The sequence below is a fragment of the Squalius cephalus genome (genome assembly GCF_949319135.1).
Source record: "Squalius cephalus genome assembly, chromosome: 6".
Lineage (NCBI taxonomy): Eukaryota > Metazoa > Chordata > Actinopteri > Cypriniformes > Leuciscidae > Squalius > Squalius cephalus.
Window position 1 is genome coordinate 38,749,464 of NC_137127.1, and position 27,267 is coordinate 38,776,730.

Here is a 27,267-nt window from a genome sequence, read left to right on the forward strand (position 1 = left end):
TCAAAATCGGAATCAAATCACAAGAATGGAATTGAAATCTTGAAATTTTTGTCAAGCAATAATAAAAACTGTATCCTACCAGTCATTGTACAATGTAAACATTGTAAAATGTTGTCACTAAACTTCATAAAATTCTATTTAGTTACCAAATGTTTTGACAATCACAATTACATACACCCCCCCCCCCCCCCCCCCAAAAAAAACCTCACTCCAAGCTAAACTCAAAAGTTGGCAGCCCTGCGTTTTACTATCCTTTATGAACTTTTTGAAGCGTCAAAGTGGTAGTTGCGTAGCTGTCAGTGGAAGGACAGAAAGCTCTCAGATTTCATCAAAAAGATCCTCATTTGTGTTCCGAAGATGAATGAAAGTCTTACGGGTTTGGAACAACATGATTTTTATTTTTGGATGAACTATCCATTTAAGTTCTAAATGGCTATTTGAAGATCACACTTTTTTTTTACTGCTGTTTTACTGATGAATTATCAGCTTCAGCGAGCTTAAGCAGTACTATTTGTGTCTGTCTCTGACTGGCTACTATTTCTGCTGGTAAAACTTCTCCAGGGTTAAAACCCTAAAGCTACTGTAAGGAGCTTATCGCTTGCCTCTCTCAGGCTCAGTCCCTTTCTCCTCCCTCTTAAGACTGCAAGCACACACCTGCCACAAAAATCTTTTGAAAGGTAAGTTTAAATAAATTTATTCTTTTTAACATATAAAGTGAATTTTGAGAATGCTATGAGTGATCAGATGGTGTCTATGCAACAAAAGCATACCCTTTTAATAACATCACAGTTTATGGCTCTGTTTTGGTAAATAGGTTGTGTTAGTGACTTTGACTGTCGAATAGTATCTGGTCAAATTTAAATTTCTGTTCTGTTTCTATCTATGTAATTATTGACTTATCTTTGCATGGGATCAACATTTTACAACACTTGGATGGAACACTGAAACCAAGATAGCCTACTAAACGTTTTACGCTCATTTTAACTGCTGATTTTGTCTTATTTCCATTGCACAAACCATGACAGAAATAAACATTTAAAGACCCCATGAAATGGCTTGACAAGCACAGTTTTCTTCTCAGTGTTGATGCATTAGGCTACCTATTGAAACAGGAAGTTTGGTCAGGTCATATCGAAGAGTGTGCATGTCTTTTTTTTACTATTTTTTATAGTGTTACAACTATTATTTGCTATTGCTAGTAGGAGGCAGGTTAAATTGGGTTCAAAATAGAATATTTATCTTTATGCTGACCGTGCACTATAGAATGGCAGGCGCATGCGCAAGGTGATTGTTGATACAGAAGAGTCCACTAGGTGGCTATATGCACAGTTGTGATGTACTGTGCAGTAGTCAAAGAACAGTGCGGAAAGAGCGATAAAAACAGTACACAAAGCAGCATATTCGTCTCTATCATTTTTGTTTTGGTTCTTGGTACATTCACTGGCGGATCCGCTACTCTTCTTCTTTTATCCTTCTGAGCAAATGTCCTGTACATGACATGACTCAGTGCTGCCCTCTAATGTCTGGTAGAGTATAAAAAACAATTGTATTGCACATATCGAGGGCTTGGAACCAGAGGGGCGTAAGTGGCATTTGACAAACTTTACAGGAGAGCCAAAACAAAATTTTGACCACACTTCAATCAACTGTATTTATTAACCTTCATCCACAACATTGCAACCACATACATACTTATATGAGTAAGTTCTTAAGTGATCATATTATGGCATATTAACACGATGAACATATTCTAAAACCTTGCAAAGTCTTGAAAATATGGCAAAAACATCAAATACGCCTTTTTGGCACCAAACATTTCCAATGCTTCTAAAGAAAAATAGGGCGTATCTGCTGATCAATGCAGAAATGATTGGTCAAAACATTGGTTAAAAACACTCTAACTTCATAACTTTTCATTTTATTTAAAATACTGTATACATAGTCATTTAATTTCATCATTTCAAACTGTTTAACATTTCATTTCTAACCGTTTAATTTCAATTCTCATTTATGAGTTCACATTCATGTCAAACAGTTTAACATTTAATTTCAAACAGTTTAATTTCAATTTTTATTCATGAGTTCACATTAATGCATTTCATTTAAAACAGTTTAACATTTAATTTCAAACAGTTTAATTTCTCTTGTTTATTACACATTTCACTTTTTAGTTCACTTTAGTTGAATAAAAATTTTAATTAAACGGTTGGAAATTAAATGTTAAACAATTTGAAATGATGAAATTAAATGACTATGTATACAGTATTTTAAATAAAATGAAAAGTTATGAAGTTAGAGTGTTTTTAACCAATGTTTTGACCAATCATTTCTGCATTGATCAGCAGATACGCCCTATTTTTCTTTAGAAGAATTGGAAATGTTTGGTGCCAAAAAGGCGTATTTGATGTTTTTGCCATATTTTCAAAATTTTGCAAGGTTTTAGAATATGTTCATCGTGTTAATATGCCATAATATGTTCACTTAAGAACTTACTCATATAAGTATGTATGTGGTTGCAATGTTGTGGATGAAGGTTAATAAATGCAGTTGATTGAAGTGTGGTCAAAATTTTGTTTTGGCTCTCCTGTAAAGTTGGTCAAATGCCACTTGCGCCCTTCTGGCTCCAAACAATGTGTAGGCCATACATGTATTTTTTAGAGCCAGAAGGGCGTAAGTGGACATACGCCCCTCTGGCTCCAAACAATGCTCAAACTTTTGTGTTAGGTCTTTGTTGTTTCGTTGCTTTATTCAATACAGGTTGATTTCTGATGTGTCTTTTTGGCACAACTAGATAGAGCTCATCAAGACCTTTAATTTGATATATAGAACTCATTTTCGCCCAAAATGCCACTTACGCCCCTCTGGTTCCAAGCCCTCGATATGTCCAACTTGTTCATCCACTCTGAGTGTACTTTGAAAGCGGACATGACTGTGCGTGAGACAGAGTGGAATGCGGAGAATGAATTATACCCAGGCCTTTAAAGCACATTTTCTTCTAAGAGGGTGAAACATTATCAATATAGATAGCTTTTTATTGTATACAAATCTGCACCCGAGTGCAGAAGAGTTTTCCCAGAAGAGAAAAGCTGTACATTTTAAATGTGTATACATAGCCTACATAGTACGGAGCCCCTAAGGGGACATGGTGGTGGAAAAAATATGAGATGGGAGGGAAAATAATAAGTCGCTGCTTTTGCATTTTCTCGCAAAACTTTTGTGAGTGAACGCAAAGTTTATCAGGGGAACGCAAAATATTTGCGAGAATTGACGTGATTGACATGACATCCTATGTATTGTTACTATAAGGACATTAAATAATGGGATCTCCTTCAAGCAGTGTAAAAAGCTTTCAGAATCTTTTTTTTTTTTTTTTTTCATTTAAATGTTCAGTATTTGAAAAAAAATAACATATTTAAATGAATTTGTTGAACCAAAGTAAATGAAAATTATTTTATTTATCAAGATTTTCCGAAGTTATTGTTTTGAACAAGTATTCATTTAGATATTACACAAAACATATTACCTTTGCTAATTGTATTTATTTAGCTAATTTAGTATTTGTATACTGGGGGCCTTTTTGTGATGTAGCCTACATGATTTTTAAATAAAACAATCTACTTTTATAATTTCTCTTCACAAAATGTGTTGTTTCATCAATGTTCAGTAAAAATATACTTTAATGGGAGTAAAATAAGATTTTCCTTTAGCCCCTGATGTAACCTGTATAAGTTTATTTTAGCAGCTTTCAGGAGTAGACTAATATACTGACGACCTCAAACATGGACTCAGAAAAGTGTGGTCTGTCAGTGTGTGTCTGGCTTTTGGTTATTGTGAATACATGTTTTTTAGTTTTTTTTTCCTTCTTCATGTGTACAGGTCCAGCCTCAACCAGACGCAAAGATGTGTGACCAGACATTTTTGGCCATCACGTTTGGCCCGTGTGATAACTGCACTCAGAACAAACCTCTGATGAATATTTATCTGAAGAATGAGCCCATCAACTACTGCTCGCTGTGTGTGGAGCTGGTATGTTATAACACACTTCAGCTGCTCCAGGATCAGTTCAACAACATAATGCTTATTATAAAACTTCAGTCTCTCAGAACATGATTTCTGCATGCTGTATCCACACTGTAAACTTATTTATTCTGTTGCATGACTTATAATCAACCATCATTGTTAAAAAATAAAACTGAAAAGATTCAGACTGACATTACATGCTTATGAGGTAAAAAAAAAAAAAAAACACTCATTAAATATCACTTTATGCCACACACAGTCCTCAACACTTTATGGAACACAGCAACAATTATAAGTAGCCTATATGACCAAACACATCTTGACATCACAACAGTTACTAAACGTGACACCAGCAACAATAATATAAATTAAAATGAGGTGGATAATATGGGACTGAGGGTGTTTTCACACTCGAGTCCTCTTTAAAAGAACCAAACTCAGTCTCCTTTAAGTGGATCAAGAGGTGAAAGTGAAAAAGGACCCAGTTCTCTTCACATTCACACTGTCCCTGTCCCTGAAATAGGACTCAGACACTTTTTTGGTCCACCTAAAGTACATGTGGTCTCAGACTTCTTTGTGTTTATACTGTTGCATTCGTACCATTAGCTGAATGTGAACCGTACTCAGACCTCCTCCCGAGATGGTCTCGGTTCAGTTCGGTTCGCTTTTAAGGGGTCTGAGATCATTTGAAGTGTTCACATATGGGCCAAAAATCACATGAACCGCGCTCAGCCCCTTGAAACGGACTAATAGTGAAAACACCCATTTTTCCCACAGTCAGACCTAAATTATTTTTAAAAAATCCATAAATCCAACACAACTGCAATGCTTTTTGTATTGACTTAAAAATCATTGATTGTGTTAATAAAGTAAAACTGTATCAAGATGCATTACTTCAGGAGAAATATGTCATTTTCTTTTAGATGTCTCAACACGTTTATTGAATGTTTATGCTCTTATTAATCTTTACCTTTTATCGGAACATTAACATTTGTGAGATTTATCAATTTGGACAGTTTTTTTGTCAGTTGATAATACTGATCTGTGGATTTATTTTATATTTATTTTTATGGAGTTTATTTATTTATTTATTTTTATGAGGGATTTGTGAAGAGTAGTTAGTAAAATGCTGGGTTGTTTAAACCCTAGTTTGGGTCAAATATGGACGAACCCAGCCGTTGGGTTAAAATTTAAATTACATTTTTTAACCCAACGTTTGGCTTTGTGCATTAAAACAACCCAGCATTTTTAGAGAATTTTATGGCAACATTGTTTTGGTACAGTTGAAGGTAAATCTCGAAGCAAAATTGTATTTATTGCTTTAGCATATTTGTTTGATCTAAGATTAATTTTTAACTGTTTAACTGTTACATTGTGATTTTCGCTGTGATACTTTTGTCCTGTTGATTTAGTGGCTCAGAGTATTTGTTTTACAGAGGTGAAGGATACTCCAAAACACATTCTCATGTCATCACTTACACATAACACGTGTGTAAAGTGCTTTATCTAGAGCTCTCTGAAAACACACAGGCTCTGAGAGAACAGCACTGTTATTTAGACCACCAATACCAACATGTATTTGTGTTGTATTACAAAAGTCACCAAAAACCAAATCAAATAGGCTACAAATACCAGCATGAAGTTACATAAAAATGACAACTGACGATTTAAATTTGAAATTACTTTGATGGAAGACTACGTGATTTAGAAACAAACTTTTTTTCCCAGACTGAGTGAAACGATATAAATCAGATATAAATGTGATTTTGGGCTTCAGTCAGTGAGCACCAGAAATAAATGTGATGCTGATGGTGGTGATGTGTCACGTGACGTTTGCGCTAACGTCAGAGCATCATCAGCTGTGAAGACTGTGCAGTATCAGTCTCGGCTCATGATAAAGAGCATATTTTCTGACACATCCGTCATCCATCTGTGTTTTATTAAAGATGGCCTGTCAGGGACTTACGAAGGGCGAAACCATCCATTCACTGAAAGCGGAGTCTGAGTCTTTGAAAGCCAAACTAGAAGAGGAGAGAGCCAAACTACACGACGTCGAGCGTGAGTAAAACACTCAGTGGTTGTGTGTCAAAACCTAGCGAGCTGCCTAGCTAGACTGCATTCATGGACAACACAGGACAGGTAATGCGCGAGATGCCAAAACATGCCGTATCTGTAGGCAGCTCGATATTGAAATATACCAATATCTGCCAAACACGACCTAAATGTATACATTTCTTCGATGTCTTCTATAGCGATCTAAATATGTTCACGTAACATACACGACATCAGGTGGACGCTTTTAATATCATGAGGCCCAGGTCAAGATTTTGTTTATTTTGATAAAGTTTAACCTTTAGATTTTAACTACATTTAGGCCTGTATATAAATAGACTATATTAAACATTTAAAATAATTTAGTATTGTTTAAAAAATAGAAGTTTTTGACAAAATGTACAGCTAAGTCATGAAGTTCTTAATTCGTGGAAGGTTAAAGAACCTGTTTAATGAAAATGATACAGATCCAAAGCACATGGGGTAGTTACTAATACATATTTTATGAAATAAACTAATATGCCATATTAAAGGGACCATGGACTGCATTCTGCATTTTTTTTAAATAATGTTTCCTGAGGTGCACTTATGATTGTTACACCTAATATTGTCTAATTTGAAATAAAGTACATTTTCTAACCTGATATTAGCCCTTTGATTTAATGCTTTGTTGGAAGGGGGTGACTGCTGTGATCCTCTACATTTTGAACTGGAACTCTCTCTGTCCCCCCTTGAAATTCACTTCCTGGATTCAGTCCCCCCTGAGACCCCCCTTGAGCATTGTTAGCATCATGCTTTGCCAATTGAACTACAGGAACACTCAATATTAAATGATCCCCATGTTTGGCCAAGCATTTTTTTAAAGCACAAAGGATTACGGGTATTTCACTTTTGTAGGATCCAACATCGCAATGAAGTTTGGTTATATGTATTTGTGATTTGTGTTATTATAAAATGTGTCAGTAAAAATGTCACACTTTAAAAAAAAATGTACAGTAAATGTTTACAGTAGCCTGTATTTGTAAAATTACAGTATGATGTTATGTTCTGGGGGCTAATTCATGCAGTTTCTTTCACAGCAGTTAAAAAGCAGGAACTAAGATGCACATCACCGAGTAGTAAAAATGTAATTTAATCATGCTGCAGTGTATGCTGTAATAGTAAAATATTACAGTTGCAATGGAGGATTATATTGTTTACTTACAATAATTACTGTTGTAAATGTAATTGTATTGTTAAATACATTTAAAAAATGGCAGTTTGGTACAGTCATATATCTGTCCAAATATAATAGAGCTCATCATCAATCATGTTTCATCTTCCTGATGCTGAGATTAGTTTTCAGTTTCAAGCTCTTCAGGTGGTCGTGTGGTTCATGCAGATTTGTCTTTCTGACTGCAGTGCATCAGGTGGCGGAGAAGATGGAAGCTCTGGGTCAGTTTGTCATGAAAACCCGGAGAACTTTAAAAGGACATGGAAATAAAGTGCTGTGCATGGACTGGTGCCGGGACAAGAGAAGAATCGTCAGCTCCTCTCAGGTAACAGGACGTATCATCACTGTTTCTAACCACTGCTGTAAAAGATAGACTTTTTTTTTTAGTAAATGTCATCTGTTGGCCAAAGAGTTAGAAGCTGAAATAGATCAGTTATACACAATCTTTATTATATTAATAATGTACAAGTTTTTACTGAAATGTTGAATCTCTCCTATAGGATGGAAAAGTCATTGTGTGGGATGCATATACAACCAATAAGGTAAATCTTTCTATCTGTGTCAAACGGTTTTCTAGACGGATGTTTTGCAGTGCTACAGCGATTTAAAATAATAATCTGCATGTTTTACAGTTGTAATGCACTCTAATGGAAACCCAGAGTATTAGTGACAAACTAATCCGACAGCAACATAAACACACACATTAACACATCAGCCATGCAGAATGTGTTCTTCTGTGTACAAGACAATTTAAATAATCAGACGTGTGTGTGTGTGTGTGTGTGTGTGTGTGTGTGTGTGTGTGTGTGTGTGTGTGTGTGTGTGTGTGTGTGTGTGTGTGTGTTGATAACCTGCATTTTCATAGCATGTTTGTGTGTATTAGTGTGGTGAGTGCAGTGCCGGTCCTACACTTCTGGGGGCCCTTAGCAAAACTTTGTAAAGGGGCACCCGTTATATTTCAGCATAGAAATCAGGTACTGAACATAATCTAGCTAATACTTATAATTAATTTACAATTTAAATGTTGCAGGTATATGTACTAATCAAAGTATTTATTATAATATACTTTAAATAACATAAAAAATAAATGTCAGAAAAATATTAGTTATGCTATTGTTCATAAATAGGACATTGTCATGTCACCGTCAGTGTCCCAATGTGTAGTGAGTCAGGGTCCTTCCTGTCGTTACCAGTGTATTTCATGTGACATACTGACTCACAACCTTGGGAGCTAGGGAGATGATTGAGACACACACATACAGTAGTTAAGATGATTTGCTGAAGATCAAACTGAGCATCCAAATGGGGAAGAAATGGGATTTAAGTGACTTTGAACATGGCATGGTTGTTGGTGCCAGACGGGCTGGTCTGAGTATTTCAGAAACTGCAGTTCTACTGGGATTTTAAAGCACAACCATCTTTAGTGTTTACAGAGAACTGTCAGACAAAGAGAACATATCCAGAAAATGGCAGTTATGTGGGTGAAAATGCTTTGTTGATGCCAGAGGTCAAAGGAGAACGGCCAGACTGGTTGGAGCTGATAGAAAGGCAACGGCAGCTCAAATAATCACTCATTAAAACCGAAGTCTGCAGAAGAGCATCTCTGAACGCACAACACTTCCAACCGAGTGCCACTCCTGTCCGCTGAAAACAAGAAACAGGCAACATTTTGCATTGGCTCACCAAAATTAGACAAAATGAGATTGGAAAAACGTTGCCTGGTCTGATGAGTCTCGATTTCTGCTGCGACATTCAGATGGTAGGGTCAGAATTTGGCAATAACAACATGAAAGTATGGATCCATCGTGCCTTGTATCAACTGTTCAGGCTGTGCTGGTGGTGTAATGATGTTGGGGATATTTTCTTGGCACACTTTGGGTCCCTAGTACCAATTGAGTTTTGTTGAAACGCCACAGCCTACCTGAATATTGTTGCTGACCATGTCCATCCCTTTATGACCACAGTGGACATCTGATGGCTAGCAGGATAACACGCCATGTCACAAAGCTCAGATCATCTCAAACTGGTTTCTTTAACATGACAATGAGTTCACTATATTCAAGTGGCAGATTAATGCATTCTCAATTTTTTGTCTTGGTCAGATTTGTAATGATTTTTTTGTGATGTGTTGTGTACTGTGCAGGAGCATGCGGTCACTATGCCCTGCACCTGGGTCATGGCCTGTGCTTATGCCCCCTCTGGCTGTGCTGTGGCTTGTGGGTAAGTCATGAGAGTTTCATCAGTGTAATAATGATTGGTCAACTCTGATCTTAACTGAGAATTGATTGTATTATTGTTGTATACTGTATTATATGAGAGTCCTAAACAGAGTCCTCTCTTCAGGTAATAATTAGAAGCAACTAAAGTGCAGCTCTGAGATTGTAATGACATTTACATATCTAGTCAAAATATAACTTATTATAACACTCTTTGTCTTCCATTCAGTGGTTTGGATAATAAATGCTCCGTCTATCCACTCTCTTTGGATAAAAACGAGAACTTGTCATCTAAGAAGAAATCTGTGGCCATGCACACCAATTATCTGTCTTCCTGCAGCTTCACCAACTCTGATATGCAGGTGTGTGTGTGTGTGTGTGTGTGTGTGTGTGTGCGTGTGCAGGTTTGGTTATGCTTGAGAAGGCTTAGATTTAGAAAAACCCTCGCAAATATAGGAAAACAGGTCGAACACCAACCTGTGAGGAAATTTGAAGTGTACCTCACTATTTTTAAAACTAGTTTAACAAATATCCTGATTACTATTACAACTATACAGTGTGTGTGAACGTTAACCAAAAATACAAAATTTTAAACTTATTTTATTTCAGCTACTTGTTTATTTTTAAGATTCTTTTCTCCAGAAAATATACAAATATATCAGTATATAGTATATATCAGTACATCATATGTACATAATATCAGTATATCATGTACTGTATATATGTACTAGACAACTCAATAATGGTATTTGGACCCAAACCTGGTCAGAACTTACCATCATCTATGTAGGAAATATACAACATAAATAGTTTCTATTTATAGTGAGTGCTGTGTTCATTCTTAATGCATTAATTTTAGTGCTAAACAGACTGGCATCATTTCTGCATTGGCATCAGACACTGTGTGATGTTGCATTGACATTATTTTATCTGCTGGGATCAGTACAGCTGAGTGTAGACACTGCAGTGCGCTGTGTGTGGAGATGGTCAAATTGTATTAATTCATAGTTTATTAATTCAGTGTGTCTGTGGCAGTGATGAATCTGTAATGATTCGGCTGATATTTATAGAACACACACACATTACTCGTGAGCAAATATCACAGCAGTTCCCCTGAAGGGATTTATGCTTTTTTTTTAATGAATGCAAATTTGTGTACCTTTTCAGAATGAATCCTGTGTATTGGCCTGTTCTGTGAGTGTAACAGTCAATAATAATTAAAAAAAAAATAATCTCTACAGTTTCCTGACTGGGTTTGTGTGTATCATTAGTGTGTTTTGAGAAAAGGGTCGGGGTTTTCTCTCTCTGCTCCATCACATCACAGATTGTTCCTCTTTCTTGATTATGTTCCTGTCAGTGACAATAAAGATTGAAAAAGGTGAAGTGAAAGATTTTGTTACGTCAAGGCAGGGGATTCAACACATCTATTAATAGAGCATGGAAAGTGAAAATTCTGTGGTACAGATTTAATGTTTGATCTGTACGTCAGCATCGGGGAATAACATTATAATCTCGTTCACGGCAGAGAGGGCTGCTTGCATGTACAAACAAACGTGACGACTTGTTTGATATAATGTAAACTCAGCTTTTGTGTCTTTATCAGCTTTTCCATATATAGCTACTGGCCCTGATAATTCACAAGTACATACTGCTTGCTCCATTTCTGTAAATAACAGACTGTTATTTGCTGACTCTAACAGCAGATAGAGATTATGAATCGGCAATCTATTGACATTCCTGCTGTTCCCAGATCATGTGAAATGTTGAATTTTTTATCGAATTTGAACCACTGAATTTGTGGAAGCAAATTTGTAAAGCGAAATAAAATGGCCCGAAAGTTGCCTGTCGAATATTATAGGTTGTATTTTTAAACAGAATTAACATTTTGGAAGTGAAATCTGAAAGGTGAATATGGATTATTGAATTTTTAATAATGAAAATGTGTGTGAAATGTTTTGAATTGAAGTATTCACAGCTTAAATGTTCAACCATGTTGAATTTCAGCCCATAAAAATGTAAGCCCTAAAAATACAATGCATTAAAATACAAGCACGTGTAATGCAATGCATAATTTTTTTCAATTAGTGCAATTTATTTTTGTTTAAAATACATTTGGCATTACTTTACTTCCATAGTGAGCTAATGATCAATACCTCCTCCACTAGAGGGTGATACAGGGGTTATATTTCTCTCTGTGAATTTTTATCAGTCTTCTAGGTCAATGTAAAATGTCTGGACGAATTTAATGTGATTTGTACTTGGTTACTATCTTAAAAACAAAGGTTCTTTATTGGCATCCTATTGGAACCTTTCTATTGCACAAACGTTTCTTTATTGTGAAAAAGGTTTCAAAAATGGTTCATTTATGGCATTGTTGCAAAACCCCCCTTTTGGAATGTTTATGTGTGTGTGTGTTTCAGATTCTGACATCAAGTGGTGATGGGACATGTGCATTATGGGATGTTGAGAGTGGGCAGCTGCTGCAGAGTTTCCATGGTCACTCGGCTGATGTTCTCACATTGGACCTCGCCCCCTCTGAGACGGGAAACACCTTTGTATCAGGGGTCAGATCCTCAAAACATCATTTCCACATATACTCACCAATTTGACACGCACACATCCCAACCTCACTCTCGTGTTCACTGTAACACATGTGAGATTACTATCATTACAGCTGAATCAGCAAAATACTCATTTCATTTTATAAAGGTGAAAGAAAGCACTGGATTAAAAAAAATAATTTCCTAAAGTCATTACTCATGTTGATTGATTTGACCTGTTAGGATGTTGTTCAGTCACAATGTCAGTTTCGGGTTATGTGCAACTATTTTTAGGACATCATTCTCCTGAGATTCTCCGCAGGTCTCTAAAGTGCTGTGTGTGTGTGTGTGTGTGTGTGTGTGTGTGTGTGTGTGTGTGTGTGTGTGTGTGTGTGTGTGTGTGTGTGTGTGTGTGTGTGTGTGTTTCAGGGCTGTGATAAGAAGGCGAATGTGTGGGACATGCGCTCGGGACAGAATGTTCAGTCCTTTGAGACCCATGAGTCTGACATCAACAGTGTGAAGTGAGTGAGCCACAGCCTGGCATTTGCTGATAATGAAGTTACGTTCACAATACAGTTGATTGTTGCCCAAATTCAATTCTTTTCCCTCACTGCATGACATAGTGAACATCAAAAATGTCAAAATGTTCACAATCTGACTTATACTGTATACAGTCAGGTTGGAGTCCACATGATTTTTGTCAATCTAATGACATTCATTGTAATTGCTCACTTAGCATGAAGAAGCTTAAGGGCAACAAAGCAGCCATTGGCACGATGTTGAGTTGTTATATAGTTAGGGACATTCATATACTGTATACTGTACCGGTCAAAAGTTTTTAAGAAGTCTCTTATGCTTAGCAAGGTTGCAAAAGCTGAATTTTCATCATCACTACTCCAGTCTTAGTGTCACTTGATCCTTCAGAAATCATTCTAAAATGCTGACTTGTTGCTCAGAAAACATTTCTTCTTATTATTATCAATGTTGAAAAAAGTTGTGCTGCTTAAAATTGTGCAGAAAATGTGATACACACTACCATTCAAAGGCTTGTTTGTTTTATTTTTTTCCAAAAAAATAAATAAATTACTTTTATTCAACAAAAAAACAAAACATTAAGTTGACAGAAATTGACAGTAAAGACATTTATAATGTCACAAAAGATTTCCATTTCAAATAAATGCTGAACGTTATATTCATTAAAGAAAATGTAAAAATAAAAATGTATCATGGTTTCCAAAAATATATATTAAGCTGCAAAAATTGTTTTCAAAATTGATAATAATGAGAGCCATCAATAATTGAGCTCCAATAATAATTTATAATAACTGAGCACCAAATCAGCATATTAGAATGATTTCTGAAGGATCATGTGACACTGAAGACTGGAGTAATGATGCTGAAAATTCAGCTTTACCATGACAGGAACAAATTACATTTTAAAATACACTCACCTAAAGAATTATTAGGAACACCTGTTCAATTTCTCATTAATGCAATTATCTAATCAACCAATCACATGGCAGTTGCTTCAATGCATTTAGGGGTGTGGTCCTGGTCAAGACAATCTTCTGAACTCCAAACTGAATGTCAGAATGGGAAAGAAAGGTGATTTAAGCAATTTTGAGCGTGGCATGGTTGTTGGTGCCAGACGGGCCGGTCTGAGTATTTCACAATCTGCTCAGTTACTGGGATTTTCACGCACAACCATTTCTAGGGTTTACAAAGAATGGTGTGAAAAGGGAAAAACATCCAGTATGCGGCAGTCCTGTGGGCGAAAATGCCTTGTTGATGCTAGAGGTCAGAGGAGAATGGGCCGACTGATTCAAGCTGATAGAAGAGCAACTTTGACTGAAATAACCACTCGTTACAACCGAGGTATGCAGCAAAGCATTTGTGAAGCCACAACACACACAACCTTGAGGCGGATGGGCTACAACAGCAGAAGACCCCACCGGGTACCACTCATCTCCACTACAAATAGGAAAAAGAGGCTACAATTTGCATGAGCTCACAAAAGTTGGACAGTTGAAGACTGGAAAAATGTTGCCTGGTCTGATGAGTCTCGATTTCTGTTGAGACATTCAGATGGTAGAGTCAGAATTTGGCGTAAACAGAATGAGAACATGAATCCATCATGCCTTGTTACCACTGTGCAGGCTGGTGGTGGTGGTGTAATGGTGTGGGGGATGTTTTCTTGGCACACTTTAGGCCCCTTAGTGCCAATTGGGCATCGTTTAAATGCCACGGCCTACCTGAGCATTGTTTCTGACCATGTCCATCCCTTTATGACCACCATGTACCCATCCTCTGATGGCTACTTCCAGCAGGATAATGCACCATGTCGCAAAGCTCGAATCATTTCAAATTGGTTTCTTGAACATGACAATGAGTTCACTGTACTAAAATGGCCCCCACAGTCACCAGATCTCAACCCAATAGAGCATCTTTGGGATGTGGTGGAACGGGAGCTTCGTGCCCTGGATGTGCATCCCACAAATCTCCATCAACTGCAAGATGCTATCCTATCAATATGGGCCAACATTTCTAAAGAATGCTTTCAGCACTTTGTTGAATCAATGCCACGTAGAATTTAGGCAGTTCTGAAGGCGAAAGGGGGTCAAACACAGTATTAGTATGGTGTTCCTAATAATCCTTTAGGTGAGTGTACAATGTATGTAATTACATCAATTTAATAAACAATATAATATAATTGTATTTATTTAAATCACTACAAGTAAAACAAAGTAAGTTCTACAAATGTGAGTGAAAAGTCCGCTGGAAAAATGCAAGTATGCAGCAAACAAAATGCAATTGAAATATAGATTCTGTGTTGTTGACATCCAAACAATACATCCATATGAGTGTTGTTCATCTTATTTTAAAACCGTTGGCACCAGTTGGTCCTCCTTCTGCTGCTATAACAGCTTCCACTCATCTGGGAAGGATTTCCACTAGATGTTGCATCATGCCTGTAAGGGATTTGCTCCTACTCAAGAGTATTAGTGAGGTCAGGCACTGATGTTGGAGGATGAGTTTTGTCTCAGTTGCCATTTCAGTTTATACCATCGGTGTTCAGGTCTGGGTTATGTGCAGGCCAGCTCTTCCACATCAGATTCAGTAAAGCATTTTTTAGTGCACTTTTGCACGTTTAATGTAAAAATGACAACCAATTCAATGCCACTGAAAAGCAAAGTGACACATTTCACCTCCCATGCTGGAAACACAGGTTCAAATCCCGCTCTGAGTAGTGCTTTTGTAATTGGGTATGTGGCTGTTACGAACTGCTCTGAGACAAGGTTGAGATCCAAATGCAGCTTTTAATAATGGGGCAATCCAGACACGTAATCCAATGCATAGGCAACAGGTCAAAACACAAGGTAGGCAGTCCAAACAAACAAAACACACAAGGTTGGGAACAAGGCAAACGGGTAATCCAAAGGCAGGCAGAGAGTCCAAAAAACTAAATACATGGAACCAGAGAAATGCTCAGAAATGCAGCACAACAACATACAAGACTTTGCAGGGAATGAATACATGTACATGGTTTAAATAAGCTGAGACTGACAAGGTAATGAGACATATAATGCAGTGAGTTATGGGAAATGTAGTTTGTGAGGGAATGATAATAGTCTGATGTGGAGTGCCCTCTGGTGGCTCTCAAGGGCACTCCAGCTGGTGACCGTTACAGTGGCTGTGTTCAGAAATAAATAATAATCAAGCTCATGTGAAATAGTACACACCTGTCTTCAGGCAATTTATTGACATCACAAAAAAAACAGCTGTTTTAACAAGGGTGTGTAGACTTTTTAAATCCACCACATTAACATAAACTGACAATGAATAATACTTCAAAAGCATTTATTAATCTTAGCGAATGTTAATTTCAACATTTACATTATTAAAATCCAAAGTTGTATCTGTTATTACTTAATGGACTTGAGCTAACATGAACTAAAAATGAACAGTTGTTAACGTTTCTAATAAATAAATGGGACCTTATTGTAAAGTCTTACTGAATTTTTAAATTTGAGCTCCCTTGTTGAGGAAATGTCAGCTGACCAATGTCATACTGGAACACAATATGTTACAATTGTAATTAAAATGCTTGTATTGGGAGAGGATATGCCTATATGCCTGATTTTATGTACCTTTTAGAATGTTCGAAGTTGAAATAATCAAACCTGTTTATTGGAAAGGAATGTCCTTCCTTTCAATCAAAGATTTTGAAGACAGTACACAAATGAACAGTCTTAATAGCTTTTCCATTATTACTGGATTGAATAGTAGAAAAGTCGTTTTAAAATTATTTAAGGAATACTGAGAAAAAGGGGCTTTTTGTTCGAAATTTTGGCCATGTATGGACAGTATATACTTTGATGATAAAATGGTAAAATGTCATGTGACCACACAAACAAATCAGATCTTAACAGAGAGTTGGAATTTGAATTTGCTCTGTGAACGTAACCAGTATGTCTATATGTTCGAAGTGTCTGGAAATTTTAACCTTATATCTGAATGCAGGTATTACCCCAGCGGAGATGCTTTTGCATCTGGATCTGATGATGCTACGGTAAGTTTTTCCACATTACAACACACTAGTTACCCCATGTTATTTCAAAACAGTCAATAGGCTTCTCGAAGATGACAAAGGATTGCCAATAGAGTCACAATCAATAATGTAAAACCAGTTGCCCTGATTAATACTCCCCTTCAAAAACACTTACACCCTCTTGAGTTAATGATGTTTTAATAATGTTGAGTTGATGAAATTAGGTTTAGTTAGCTCAGTTGGCTGATTATGTGTGAGAGTATATTAGAATTTAAGTGTATGTGTTGTGTGTATTTAGTTTATCTAATGTTGTTAATGTTTATTCCTGGTCAAGGTCCATGCAATGTGTCTTAGTCTTCAAATCACCCAATGATCAATGAAATGCGATGTGTCAAACTCTGTGAGTCCATACTGAGCTCCATCTCACCGTGACCTTTCTTGTTATTTCAGTGTCGTCTGTTTGACCTGCGAGCTGACCGTGAGGTGGCCATTTATTCCAAAGAAAGTATCATTTTTGGAGCCTCTAGTGTGGACTTTTCCCTCAGTGGTAAGACAGTAGACTTTGACCCTTCAAGCAGAGTGATGAAAATATATATCAATAAATGTAATCATTTTATTTTTTCTCTCCATTGAACATAAAAGGAGACATTCAGTAGAATGTCCCATGTGCTCTTTTCCATACAGTGAAAGAAAATGTGTACTTCACCATAAAAAATAAACCACAGAAGTATCATAAATGTGCTCTTCCATGCCCTTTAAAGCCATATCTTTGCTTTGTGTGGTGACAGACCAAAACTAGATAATTATTCAATGAAAATCTTTACATCTCAATCTTTACAACTCTCCAATCTCATTTGTGGATGTGTACTTTTAAATATGATGCGTTAAAGGGATAGTTCACACAAAAATGAAAGTTTTGTCATCATTATAGCAATCCAAACCTGTATGCCTTTCTTTGAATACAGATGAGATGGAAGATGAAAAATAATGCTTTTATCCCCCATACAAGTCAGTGGGATACCATATTGTTTTGGACCCCATTGACTTCCATTGTATACAGTAGGCAAAAACAGTTCCTCAAAATATTTGTGTTCCACAGAAGAAAATCATAAAGGAAGTAAACTATCCGTTTAAAATGTCACGCCAGGTTTGATGTCAATCAGACATTGTTGAGTGTTTCGCCATTGATGCCAAACACGACGTGACATGTTTTGTGCAACATAATTGAATTTCTGAGAATGAGATTTGAAAGCTATAATATGTCACCATAATACTTATATAGGGCCTATACTTAACTGATACATTTATGGTACTTGTTGTGCTTTTTTAAAGCTAGAAATGGCATTTATTTTCAGAGAGCCACAATTCTCCTTTTATGATTCATGAAAGAATGAGGGTGAGTAAATGATGACAGAAGTTCCGTTTCTTATTTCGGTGCACAGGCCACATGGTTAATACTGACAGATATCTGCTGTAATTAAACCCAGGGTTAAAGGAATCAGATGACACAACAGGCAAATGTCACAGCTGTGACGCCCACACTTACCATGACAGCTTGTGCATCACTAGTGAATACAGACCTGTGGCAGTTACATTGCTAAAGATTAGTATTATTGATAATGTACTATAGGTCTATACTGGATAAGTTTAGACTATTGACTATTGTGTCATCATTTACTCACTTTCATGTTGTTCCAAACCTGTATTTCTTTCTTCTGTGGAACCCAAAAGGAGAAGTTTAGCCAAATCTCTTTGTCATCCAATGGAAGGGGATGGACAGTGACAAGCACAATTAGAAACATTTCACTGATTTACTGATAAAATTCCCCTGTGTTGTAGCTTTCGAATAACAAACAAGAGGGATTGAAAGAAGATTAAAACTATCTGTGATCTCAGACAAGTAAAACATCCATTTATACTGAACAACATTATACTAAATACATGAAAGACAGCTGAAATGTATTAATTTTGTTTCCTGATTATTACTGTGAAGCTGCTATGAATCAGTCTGTATTGTATAAAGCACTATATACACAAATGTGACTAGACTTGACTTCATAATACTGTACCAAACAATAATCTTATCCATATTTCACTCTTTTCCACAGGGCGATTGCTGTTTGCAGGACACAATGACTATACCATTAACGTCTGGGATGTCCTGAAAGGTACCAGAGTGGCAATTCTCTTTGGCCATGAAAACCGGGTCAGCACTGTCAGAGTGTCCCCAGATGGCACCGCGTTCTGCTCAGGATCATGGGATAACACTTTGCGGGTGAGTGTCCGCTTCAGGTCATTTAGGGAAAGTGACTTTTTTGGTTTTGCCCTTTCCTGGCATCAGGGACTGCCTTTAGATTATAGTAAAGGGACTGGCAGTGGTTATAGGTGTTTCACATCATTCTGTGGGGTCTGTCCCCTGAGAGGAACAGGGGAATTACGCAACAAAGGTTATAGGTTTCTTGTGGTCTGTACTCTTTCTATCCTTAATAAGAAGTAAAGATAAGAAACTTCTTTGTTCCTCTTTTGTGAATTCACATCTTGGTTTGTATTTTGAATAAATAAAGAACTCGTTTATCTCCTAATTTCATCTCATTTCTTTGTTGCAGATCTGGGCTTGAGGAGTTGTCCTGAACCAGTATGAGAAGATATATTTGTACTTCTGCTTCTCAATATCACAGCACACAGTGGGACTGTAGGGATTCTTATCTAGATGTCCTGACTTTTCTATTATCTTAGCGCAATTAAATGTCTCTCTTTCTTGGCTTCTCAAAATATATACAATAATAATATATACAATACACAATTTGAAAAGGATTGCTGTTCAAGTATTAGTTTGTAAAATATTTTTTTAATATTAAAAACCTAAGTGTTTTAATATAAGCAGCCATACTTTTGTAGGTATATATTTTATGGTAATGATTTGAACAGAGTTGATTTCATTGCTTGTGCATCTGGCTTATCAAACAGGTATATATCTAGAAATTTGAAATTTATTCATAATATATATTATCATGAATGAGTTTTGCTTGCACTAGAATGTCAAAAATGTAGACAAGTGTTTAATGTAGCCTAAGTGTTTTTCATCTCGAGTGTTATGTAGTTGATCAAATCAGCAGCTGATCACAATTAGCTGATTTCTTTGTCTGTCCACATCAGTATTGTACATTAATATACACTCTGTTTACTGTTGATTGTCTCTTTATTTAGGAGAATTAAAGGTAATTTCCTGTCTTTGTGTTTATACTGTGTGGTAGAGGTGGTTAAAATGTCAAAATGTGTGAACAACCGTTTATATATATATATATATATATATATATATATATATATATATATATATATATATATATATATATATATATATATATACACATGTATACATCAAAAAATACATCAAAACAATTAGAAAATCTAGTAAAAAATGTACATCTGATTATTACATTTATTTATAAATCTAATTATTATTATTATTATTTGAGTATTTTTGATTCAATTGATCCACTTTTGTATTATTATCATTCAATGCCACAAAAACGAGAGGTGTTAAACAGTCACATTAATATTAATGCTGCCAGAAAAAGAGGATAAATCCTTTACGTAATTGTCAGTGCTTATACAACATTACATGTTTTCAGTGCTTTTTGTTTTTTAGCTGGTTCCTAGAGGTTTATATATCATTTTAAATCATTTATAAAATGTAAGAAATTTGGTTTTCAAGAAGCCCACTTCTTTTTATGTATATTATATTTAAAATAAATAGTTGCATAATGTATTGATTTTTACATTCCAAAATGTCATTTTGAAAACAACAACAACAACAAATGCTATCAAACTATCTATCACACCTCTCAGTTTTCTTTTAACACAAATTTCTAACTCCTTATAAAATAATCTTGAGTAAATACAATGATAAAATAAATACAGAATTGTTTCTTTTTCCAGTCCTGAAAACTATATAATAAATCACAAAAAGACAAGACCTTTGTATCAATCAAAGATTTTGAAGACAGAACACAAATGAACAGTCTTAATAGCTTTTCCATTATTACTAGATTGAATAGTAGAAAAGTAATTTTAAAATTATTTAAGGAATACTGAGAAAAAGGGGCTTTTTGTTCGAAAACTTACACTTAAGGATTACACACAATGCTAACGCGTCATGACGCAGGAGGCGTGGTCAGTGAAGGCGTGTAGCATGCTTTACGTTGATAAGGAGTGACGGAAGATCGGTCTGCTACGAGAGATATATTACTGACTGCTGTTTTCGCAACTGTCGGTGGAGAGCGCAGTCTGACATCGCTGGGAGGGTGAGTTGCTTTATTATTTTCACTTTTATGTTTAGAAACTGTTCATGTTATTCTAAAATGGCTGCCAAATCCTATTTTATATATATATATATATATATATATATTGAAGAATACGTATATTTGAAACGCGTGCGGTTGGTTGGCGTCTTTGTGTTCTCCTGAGCAATGGCGCAACCGGCTTTGTGTTTCGCAGCATAGCTTACACTAGCTTTCATTTCTCTATGCTGCTGTGTCTTATCCAATGAAGCTCATTCATATCTGGAGCATATGTTCATACTACCAGCAAAATAGACTTAAGCAGGTTGACGCTCGACATTGTTGAATCTGAATGTCATTATTTAATATAAGGCCTGGACCTAGAGAAACAGCCGCTGATTATAACAAGCCGTTATGAATCATTAACCCATTTATGGACTGATCTGCGTTCAGTTCTGTGTTAATGCTGCATAGACACACAACAAAGACGCTTGCTTGAACTAGCCTAAAATACCATACAGTTGAGATGAAGTGACATGGATAATAAAAACGGTGGTAACTTGATTTGTTACTTGTATCTGACTTCACAAGAAAATACAAATTAACACATACTGAGATCTCATTACCCTGAATGATAAATACAATATACAATGTATTAATTATGATTTGACAGCATATTTAGTTGGAAAAATATTTTTTTGTAGGGATGATTACATCAAACCATGTAACGTTAAGGGTAGTTGTCAAAACATGGACAAAAAATGTGTCTATAGGTTAGAATGCTAATGATTATTTTAGATGTTACATTTTCTTCATTTAGCTTTAGCTTTGCAGTTCATTTAAATAATGCAGTGAGACAAATTTATTTCAAAAATGCACATATTCTATTATATATAGTTTCTTAACTCCTTCCCGCCAGCGTTTAAAAAAAAAAAAAAATTCCAGCCACCGCCAGCATTTTTGACCATTTTGGCCCCCAGAATATTTTGTTGTATGAATATCTGAACGCACAATGTATGAAAAGAAAGAACAGAGCCTCTGCTTTTAATATGCATTCATGCATTCTTTTTTTTTTATCAATACTTGAATGTGGGTAAGTTTAATAAAAAAAGCAATATTTTGAGCAAAATGCGAGGAAGCGCGGTCTCATAAATGACAGAAATTTACGTCAATGGCGGGCAAAGAGTTAATAATGATAACAATAATTAAACAAGAATTAGATAAAAGTTGATTTTCTATATAAACCCTCTATTGTATTTTGACATTGACTTTTTCATTTAGAAAATGTCCTGTTGGTTGAGGGAACAGACTTTGTTGCTGGCAGAAGATTACATCAGTTTCTGCAGCGGGATCCAACAGACGCCTCCCAGCGAGTCAGCAGAGGCCATGAGATACCTGGCCAAAGAGATGGAACAACAGCACAGAACCAAATTCCGATCCCTCTCCCAGGAGTTCCTGGACACCTGTAGATCAGATCCCAGCAAGTGTCTGCAGAGCGTCATGAGGGAACTGGTTGGAGATGGAAAACTGAACTGGGGAAGGGTGGTCTCCATCTTTACTTTCACTGGAGTGCTGACCAGTGAGCTACTGTCCAGAGGAGAGAACTCTGAGTGCCCCAAGAGACTGGCTGAGACCATAGCTGACTACCTAGGAGGGGAAAAGCAAGACTGGCTGGTGGAAAATGGAGGATGGGTAAGCATTGGCAATGTAGACTGGTACAGATGACATTTAAGGCCCTGTTATACTACAAAAGTACTACAAAGTACTTTTTCGTTCTTCGTTTAGGGGTAAAAAGAAGTTCGAAATACTTTTGCTGCAGTATACTGTTAGCGAACATCCCAAAAAACGCCAATGCTGCTGAGAAGCGATGAATATCTAAATATGTGCTGCGGGCTTCATCTCAAGAAGGCGACGCCTGAGAGCACAGCTAAGCTAACTATTACGTAATCGCCACTGAGCAATGATAGTTCGAATTTGTTTACCAATTGGCACAAACTTTTTTAGAAAAAGTTTGCTCTGGGAAACTCCAACCTTTAAAAAAGAAAACCAAAAGGACTTTTGATACAACATCACATTTCGGCCTATAAGCTGGTGAATGATGGTTTTATAGCCATTGTGCTTGTGCGGTAGACCCTTGACGTGTAAGTAGTAGGAGCACCTTTTCTAAACGTCAGGTTTCAACTTGAATGTTAAGTGAGGGGTTTTTCCAGACCAGTTCTGGTTGATATGAAACTGCGTGGGTGCTCAAAGTACATCGTGTTTGATCCTTCATGTGTGCTCTCAGAAAGCAAGCCTATTTTGCACAGTGTTTGATGCCTCAATCTCTTTGAGTCTTTCCTATCTGTATACTTTCAATGTGCACATTTTGAAGTGTAATTGGAAGGTACGTACTGCAGTGATATGCTGGTCTAGTTTTTGGAGTAGAGCAGCGTATAGCCTACCTTCTTGTGGCTGCCCTATTTTTGTCAATTAGAGAGTGACACAAGCCAAAGAATCCTAGGAATGCTTGTGGGGAAAACGCTTTTAAACAGGCTCTCAAATGTCTCACCAAGGACTTTTTCTGTGTGGGCATCCAGTTTTTCAGTCTCCCAGGCAATGACCTATGAAAGCAATACTTTTTCCAACTCTAAATACCCTAAGTAACCCCAGGAGACATTGTTTACTTATGCAGACTGATATCTGCTGTAATTACACACGGGATTTTGAGGAACTTGTTAGTCAACAGTCAAATGCAAATGTTTTAGCTGTAGCTCCCACTGAATTGTGACCAGGCCTTCATCACTGAACTTTTGTTTAAAAGATTAATTTCTAATGAATGTACTTCCAATGGCTTAAAAAAGACCAAACTGAAGTAATTGCAGATCTTTTCTCAATTGAATCGTACATCCGAGTAAATCAGACTATCGAAAAAGAAGTACCTGCTGGACTTCTCCTTTTGTGTTCAGCAAAGGAAAGTCGCGTGGATTTGGAACGTCATAAGGGCGTTCCAAATAGTAAATGACAAAGGATGAACTGGCCCTTGAAACCAGTTAGTTTCATGTTGGTCTAATTCAGTGGTTTTCTATTTTGTTCCTAGTGACCCAACGCTTTGTAAATTTTGTATGTCTCCTTTATTTAACACACCTGATTATGATCATCAGCTGATTACGAAAGAGCGCCATGAACTGAACTGAGAGTGTCAGATTAGAGAGACATAGAAAATGTGCAGAGTGGTGAGTCCCCGGGACCAGAATTGAAAAGAACTTGTCTAATTTACACAAGTTTTTAAAATCGAAAATCCGGTCACTTCTGGCTTGAGGCAAATAGCAGCTTGTATTTGCATGAATAAAGAGTTTGAGAGGTCTGCTGCAGTCTTTTCTCTCTCCCTGTTTTCTCTTTCTCTTTTATTTGGCAGCTGTTGAAAGCAGAGCCGAAGGCCAGTCAGCCATTTAGTGTATTGTGTTTACCACACGGTTGATCTCTATGCTTCACTCAGAGTTTGTGCAGCATATGATTGTGGGCTAGAGCACCTGGACTCACTCTGACCAGTACAGCAGGTGTCTGTCTGAAGACAGCTGCTCTGCCCGACTCCTCAAGCCTTCTGCTGTTTGTTCGGGTCCTCGGGCGGTTACGGCTGCCTGCGCCTTTTGCCTGCTGCTTCTGAAATTGTCATATCTACATTTAACCCTTAAAATGTCAGTTAGATCCTGAAACCTGCACACTACGTCACAGAAAGCCCAAATTTAAAGGGGTCATGGCATTATTTTAATTTAGTCTTCAAGGTTGACTTATGTTAATAAAGTTTTAGGCACAAAAATTCATACTTATACTAAAAATGATATATAGGCTAGGCTACATATATTTATTTTCAACCCTCATTTTGACCCTCCGTCTAAAATGATTCAGTTTTAAGGGGCAGCTTCTTTAAGGGTTGTCCGTAAACGGCCACTGTTATGATTGGCTAACGTCATTTATTGTATAGGAAAAAGTATCAGTGCCCCCTCACTACTGCAAGTGTTTTGAATACATCCATATAAAATGGTCATTTACAGACAAAGCATTATAAAATTGTTTACTTAATGTTTGCTGCTGTCAGGTCCGATACAGTTGGCTGCTTCATCTTTCAACAAAAGTTTCTTTAACTCTCTGTTACTGTGCTTCGTTTACTAAACAATCTGCAGTCAAATTCTCTGAACAAACATAATCATCCAGTGTGATCTGGGACTGGGACACCTTTAAAAATAACCATCCATTTGTTCCTAATGTTGGGGTCCTTCTGAAGGCTGAACAGACACAAACATGCTGTTTAAACGTGTCAAAGCGAAAAATTGTACTCTTCTATTTGTCCTGTAGTCAGGAGTAGCTCAAACATATGGAGTACGTCAGAAAAGGCGGCTGTATACTGTATTCACTTTTAGACCGATGGTAGCCGTTAAGCAACTGAATGCTATTGGCCGGGGTGTTGACTGAATGCTAGTGTTCGTCGATGATCACACAATATCCAAACAAGCCATTTTTGAATGGTACAAAACATCTTCTATGTCAAAAGATTAAGAAAAGTTTGATTTCTAATCATATTAACTCTATTTTTAATTGGATAGAACAGCTTCTCAGAAATACTCTAAATTAACTCTGAATTTGGCCCAAACTATATGCTTGCTTGGTTGGCAGCTCATTAGATTTTGAGCCGAGCAAACGTGAGTGTCATGCAAACGTTATCCATTACTCCACAGCTCAGAGGATTATTTCATTTGAGTTATTGTTAAAGATGTATGTGCCGTTCCTCCTGAGGGCAGGGTTATGTCATCCTCTCATATGTTCAAAGTGAGTAAGTAGGCTGTGCTGTTATGTAATACCTCTGTTCATTGTTGATATTTTAGCTACTATGACTAATAAGGTCTGAAATGCTGCTCTAACTGAATCATATGGGCGTAGGGAACAAAATGTGAATCTTATCTTGATTTGTCCTGTCTTTTGTAGGAGGGGTTCTGCAGGTTTTTCCACAACGCAAAACAGCTGAACCAAGAGTCCTCGATGAAGACGGCACTGTTTGCAGCAGCAGGAGTGGGTTTAGCTGGTCTAACCTTTCTCTTAGTACGCTGATGATTTTAGATTCTCTCGCTCTTTTTCTCTTTCACACACAACACACCTGCTCTCTGTTTTCTGTCATATGGCTAAGTCAAAACCATTCTTAACTGGTCTTTGCGTTCTCAGCCGAATGTTTTTGCACACTTCGTTCCATGTCCTTGCCTGTAATTACAGCAAACAGTCATTCCTGTTGATTGTACACTCTTCACATGGCCTTCTGGAGAAAAAGGATGGAAGTTCTAATTCTTTGCATATCTAACATGGTGCTTTTTATTTTATAATTGCTTTTGTCACTTGTCCTTGTGTAAATCTTGTTAGTTTAGTTAGTATTTACAGTTTATTTTGTGAAAATGATATGAAACCACAGTTTATTGTTTGTAATGTTTCTTTCCGCCCGAAAACATGACGCTTCACCGATCGCAGTTGTGTCAGAAACCATTGGAACGCAAAAGAGACAAAGTGCAAATATTTTGTAATGACCGAGTTATTCATGAGTCTTTTTTTTTTTTTTTTTTTTTTGACCACTTTTTGCCTTTACTAGTGGTTTACATTTGATCATTTACACCTTTCCAATGTCTCTCTTTCATCCTGGAAATTGTTTGTTTTAAAGGTGCTAGCTTGTTGAATTCCAAGGATGTGATATTCTGCCCACTTGTAAGTTTACGTTGTAAATTTATTTATTTACCTCTTAAGAACAAATTATTACTATTTAGGCAATTCCCAACAATTGACAAAACATTATATTTTTGCATTGTTTTATTTATTGACTTCTTTCTTAATAAAATAATTTTACTGTGAAGACTGTATCAGATGTCGAATATTTCTGATTGCTCCTCTGTGTAAGTGGCCACGGTTCATTGTGCCCTAAAATTTCAGAGCACAATTCAAATCAAACCAGCAGTTCTTAACTCTGGCCCTGGGGACCCATGGTTCTGCACATTTTGTATGTCATCTTCATTTAACACCTGATTCAGATTATCAACTTGTTAGAAAAGAGCTACATGAACTGAATTGAGTGTGTCAGACAAAGGAGACATTCAAAATCTGCATCCCAATTCAGAGGCTGCGTTCTTCGAAGGGCGATTGTGTCACCGCGGCGCAACGAAGGCTGTCCCAACTCGAAATGCATCCTTCGTTTCCTGTGAAATGAAGGATACAATAGATCGATCCTTTACGTCCTACCCTACCCCAAAATTCATCGCGCATCAGAGACGAATATTTTATGTGAGCAATTGCCGGATTACACGTTTAAATGTACATTTTGTGTTTCAACTTGAATAATATGTTTACATTTGTATCATTAGATGCATACATACATTCATATACATAT

At 36.7% G+C, this 27,267-nt stretch overlaps 2 protein-coding genes across 2 annotated transcripts; both read left to right on the top strand.

Moving 5' to 3' along the window:
• The first annotated feature begins 284 nt into the window (after window positions 1-284).
• gnb5b (guanine nucleotide binding protein (G protein), beta 5b) lies at window positions 285-19,832 on the top strand. The gene is made up of 13 exons (XM_079874263.1): window positions 285-677; window positions 3,877-4,026; window positions 5,967-6,078; window positions 7,474-7,610; window positions 7,786-7,827; window positions 9,429-9,505; window positions 9,731-9,863; window positions 11,922-12,065; window positions 12,471-12,562; window positions 16,563-16,611; window positions 17,041-17,137; window positions 18,699-18,865; window positions 19,197-19,832. Exons 2-13 carry the CDS (start codon window positions 3,901-3,903, stop codon window positions 19,206-19,208), a joined length of 1,188 nt encoding a protein of 395 aa, XP_079730389.1. The 5' UTR covers window positions 285-677; window positions 3,877-3,900; the 3' UTR covers window positions 19,209-19,832.
• A 900-nt stretch (window positions 19,833-20,732) lies between these two features.
• Window positions 20,733-26,741, top strand: bcl2l10 (BCL2 like 10). The gene is made up of 3 exons (XM_079874267.1): window positions 20,733-20,894; window positions 22,152-22,562; window positions 25,830-26,741. Exons 2-3 carry the CDS (start codon window positions 22,155-22,157, stop codon window positions 25,950-25,952), a joined length of 531 nt encoding a protein of 176 aa, XP_079730393.1. The 5' UTR covers window positions 20,733-20,894; window positions 22,152-22,154; the 3' UTR covers window positions 25,953-26,741.
• Window positions 26,742-27,267: the final 526 nt, after the last annotated feature.

Bases quoted from the DNA above. Each gene is read 5' to 3' on its own strand.
- gnb5b (XM_079874263.1), top strand. From the start codon at position 3,901: ATGTGTGACCAGACATTTTTGGCCATCACGTTTGGCCCGTGTGATAAC. The intron at 6,079-7,473 runs GTGAGTAAAACA...TTCTGACTGCAG, and splicing joins CAAACTACACGACGTCGAGC to TGCATCAGGTGGCGGAGAAG. The intron at 7,611-7,785 runs GTAACAGGACGT...TCTCTCCTATAG, and splicing joins GAATCGTCAGCTCCTCTCAG to GATGGAAAAGTCATTGTGTG.
- bcl2l10 (XM_079874267.1), top strand. From the start codon at position 22,155: ATGTCCTGTTGGTTGAGGGAACAGACTTTGTTGCTGGCAGAAGATTAC. The intron at 22,563-25,829 runs GTAAGCATTGGC...TGTCTTTTGTAG, and splicing joins TGGTGGAAAATGGAGGATGG to GAGGGGTTCTGCAGGTTTTT.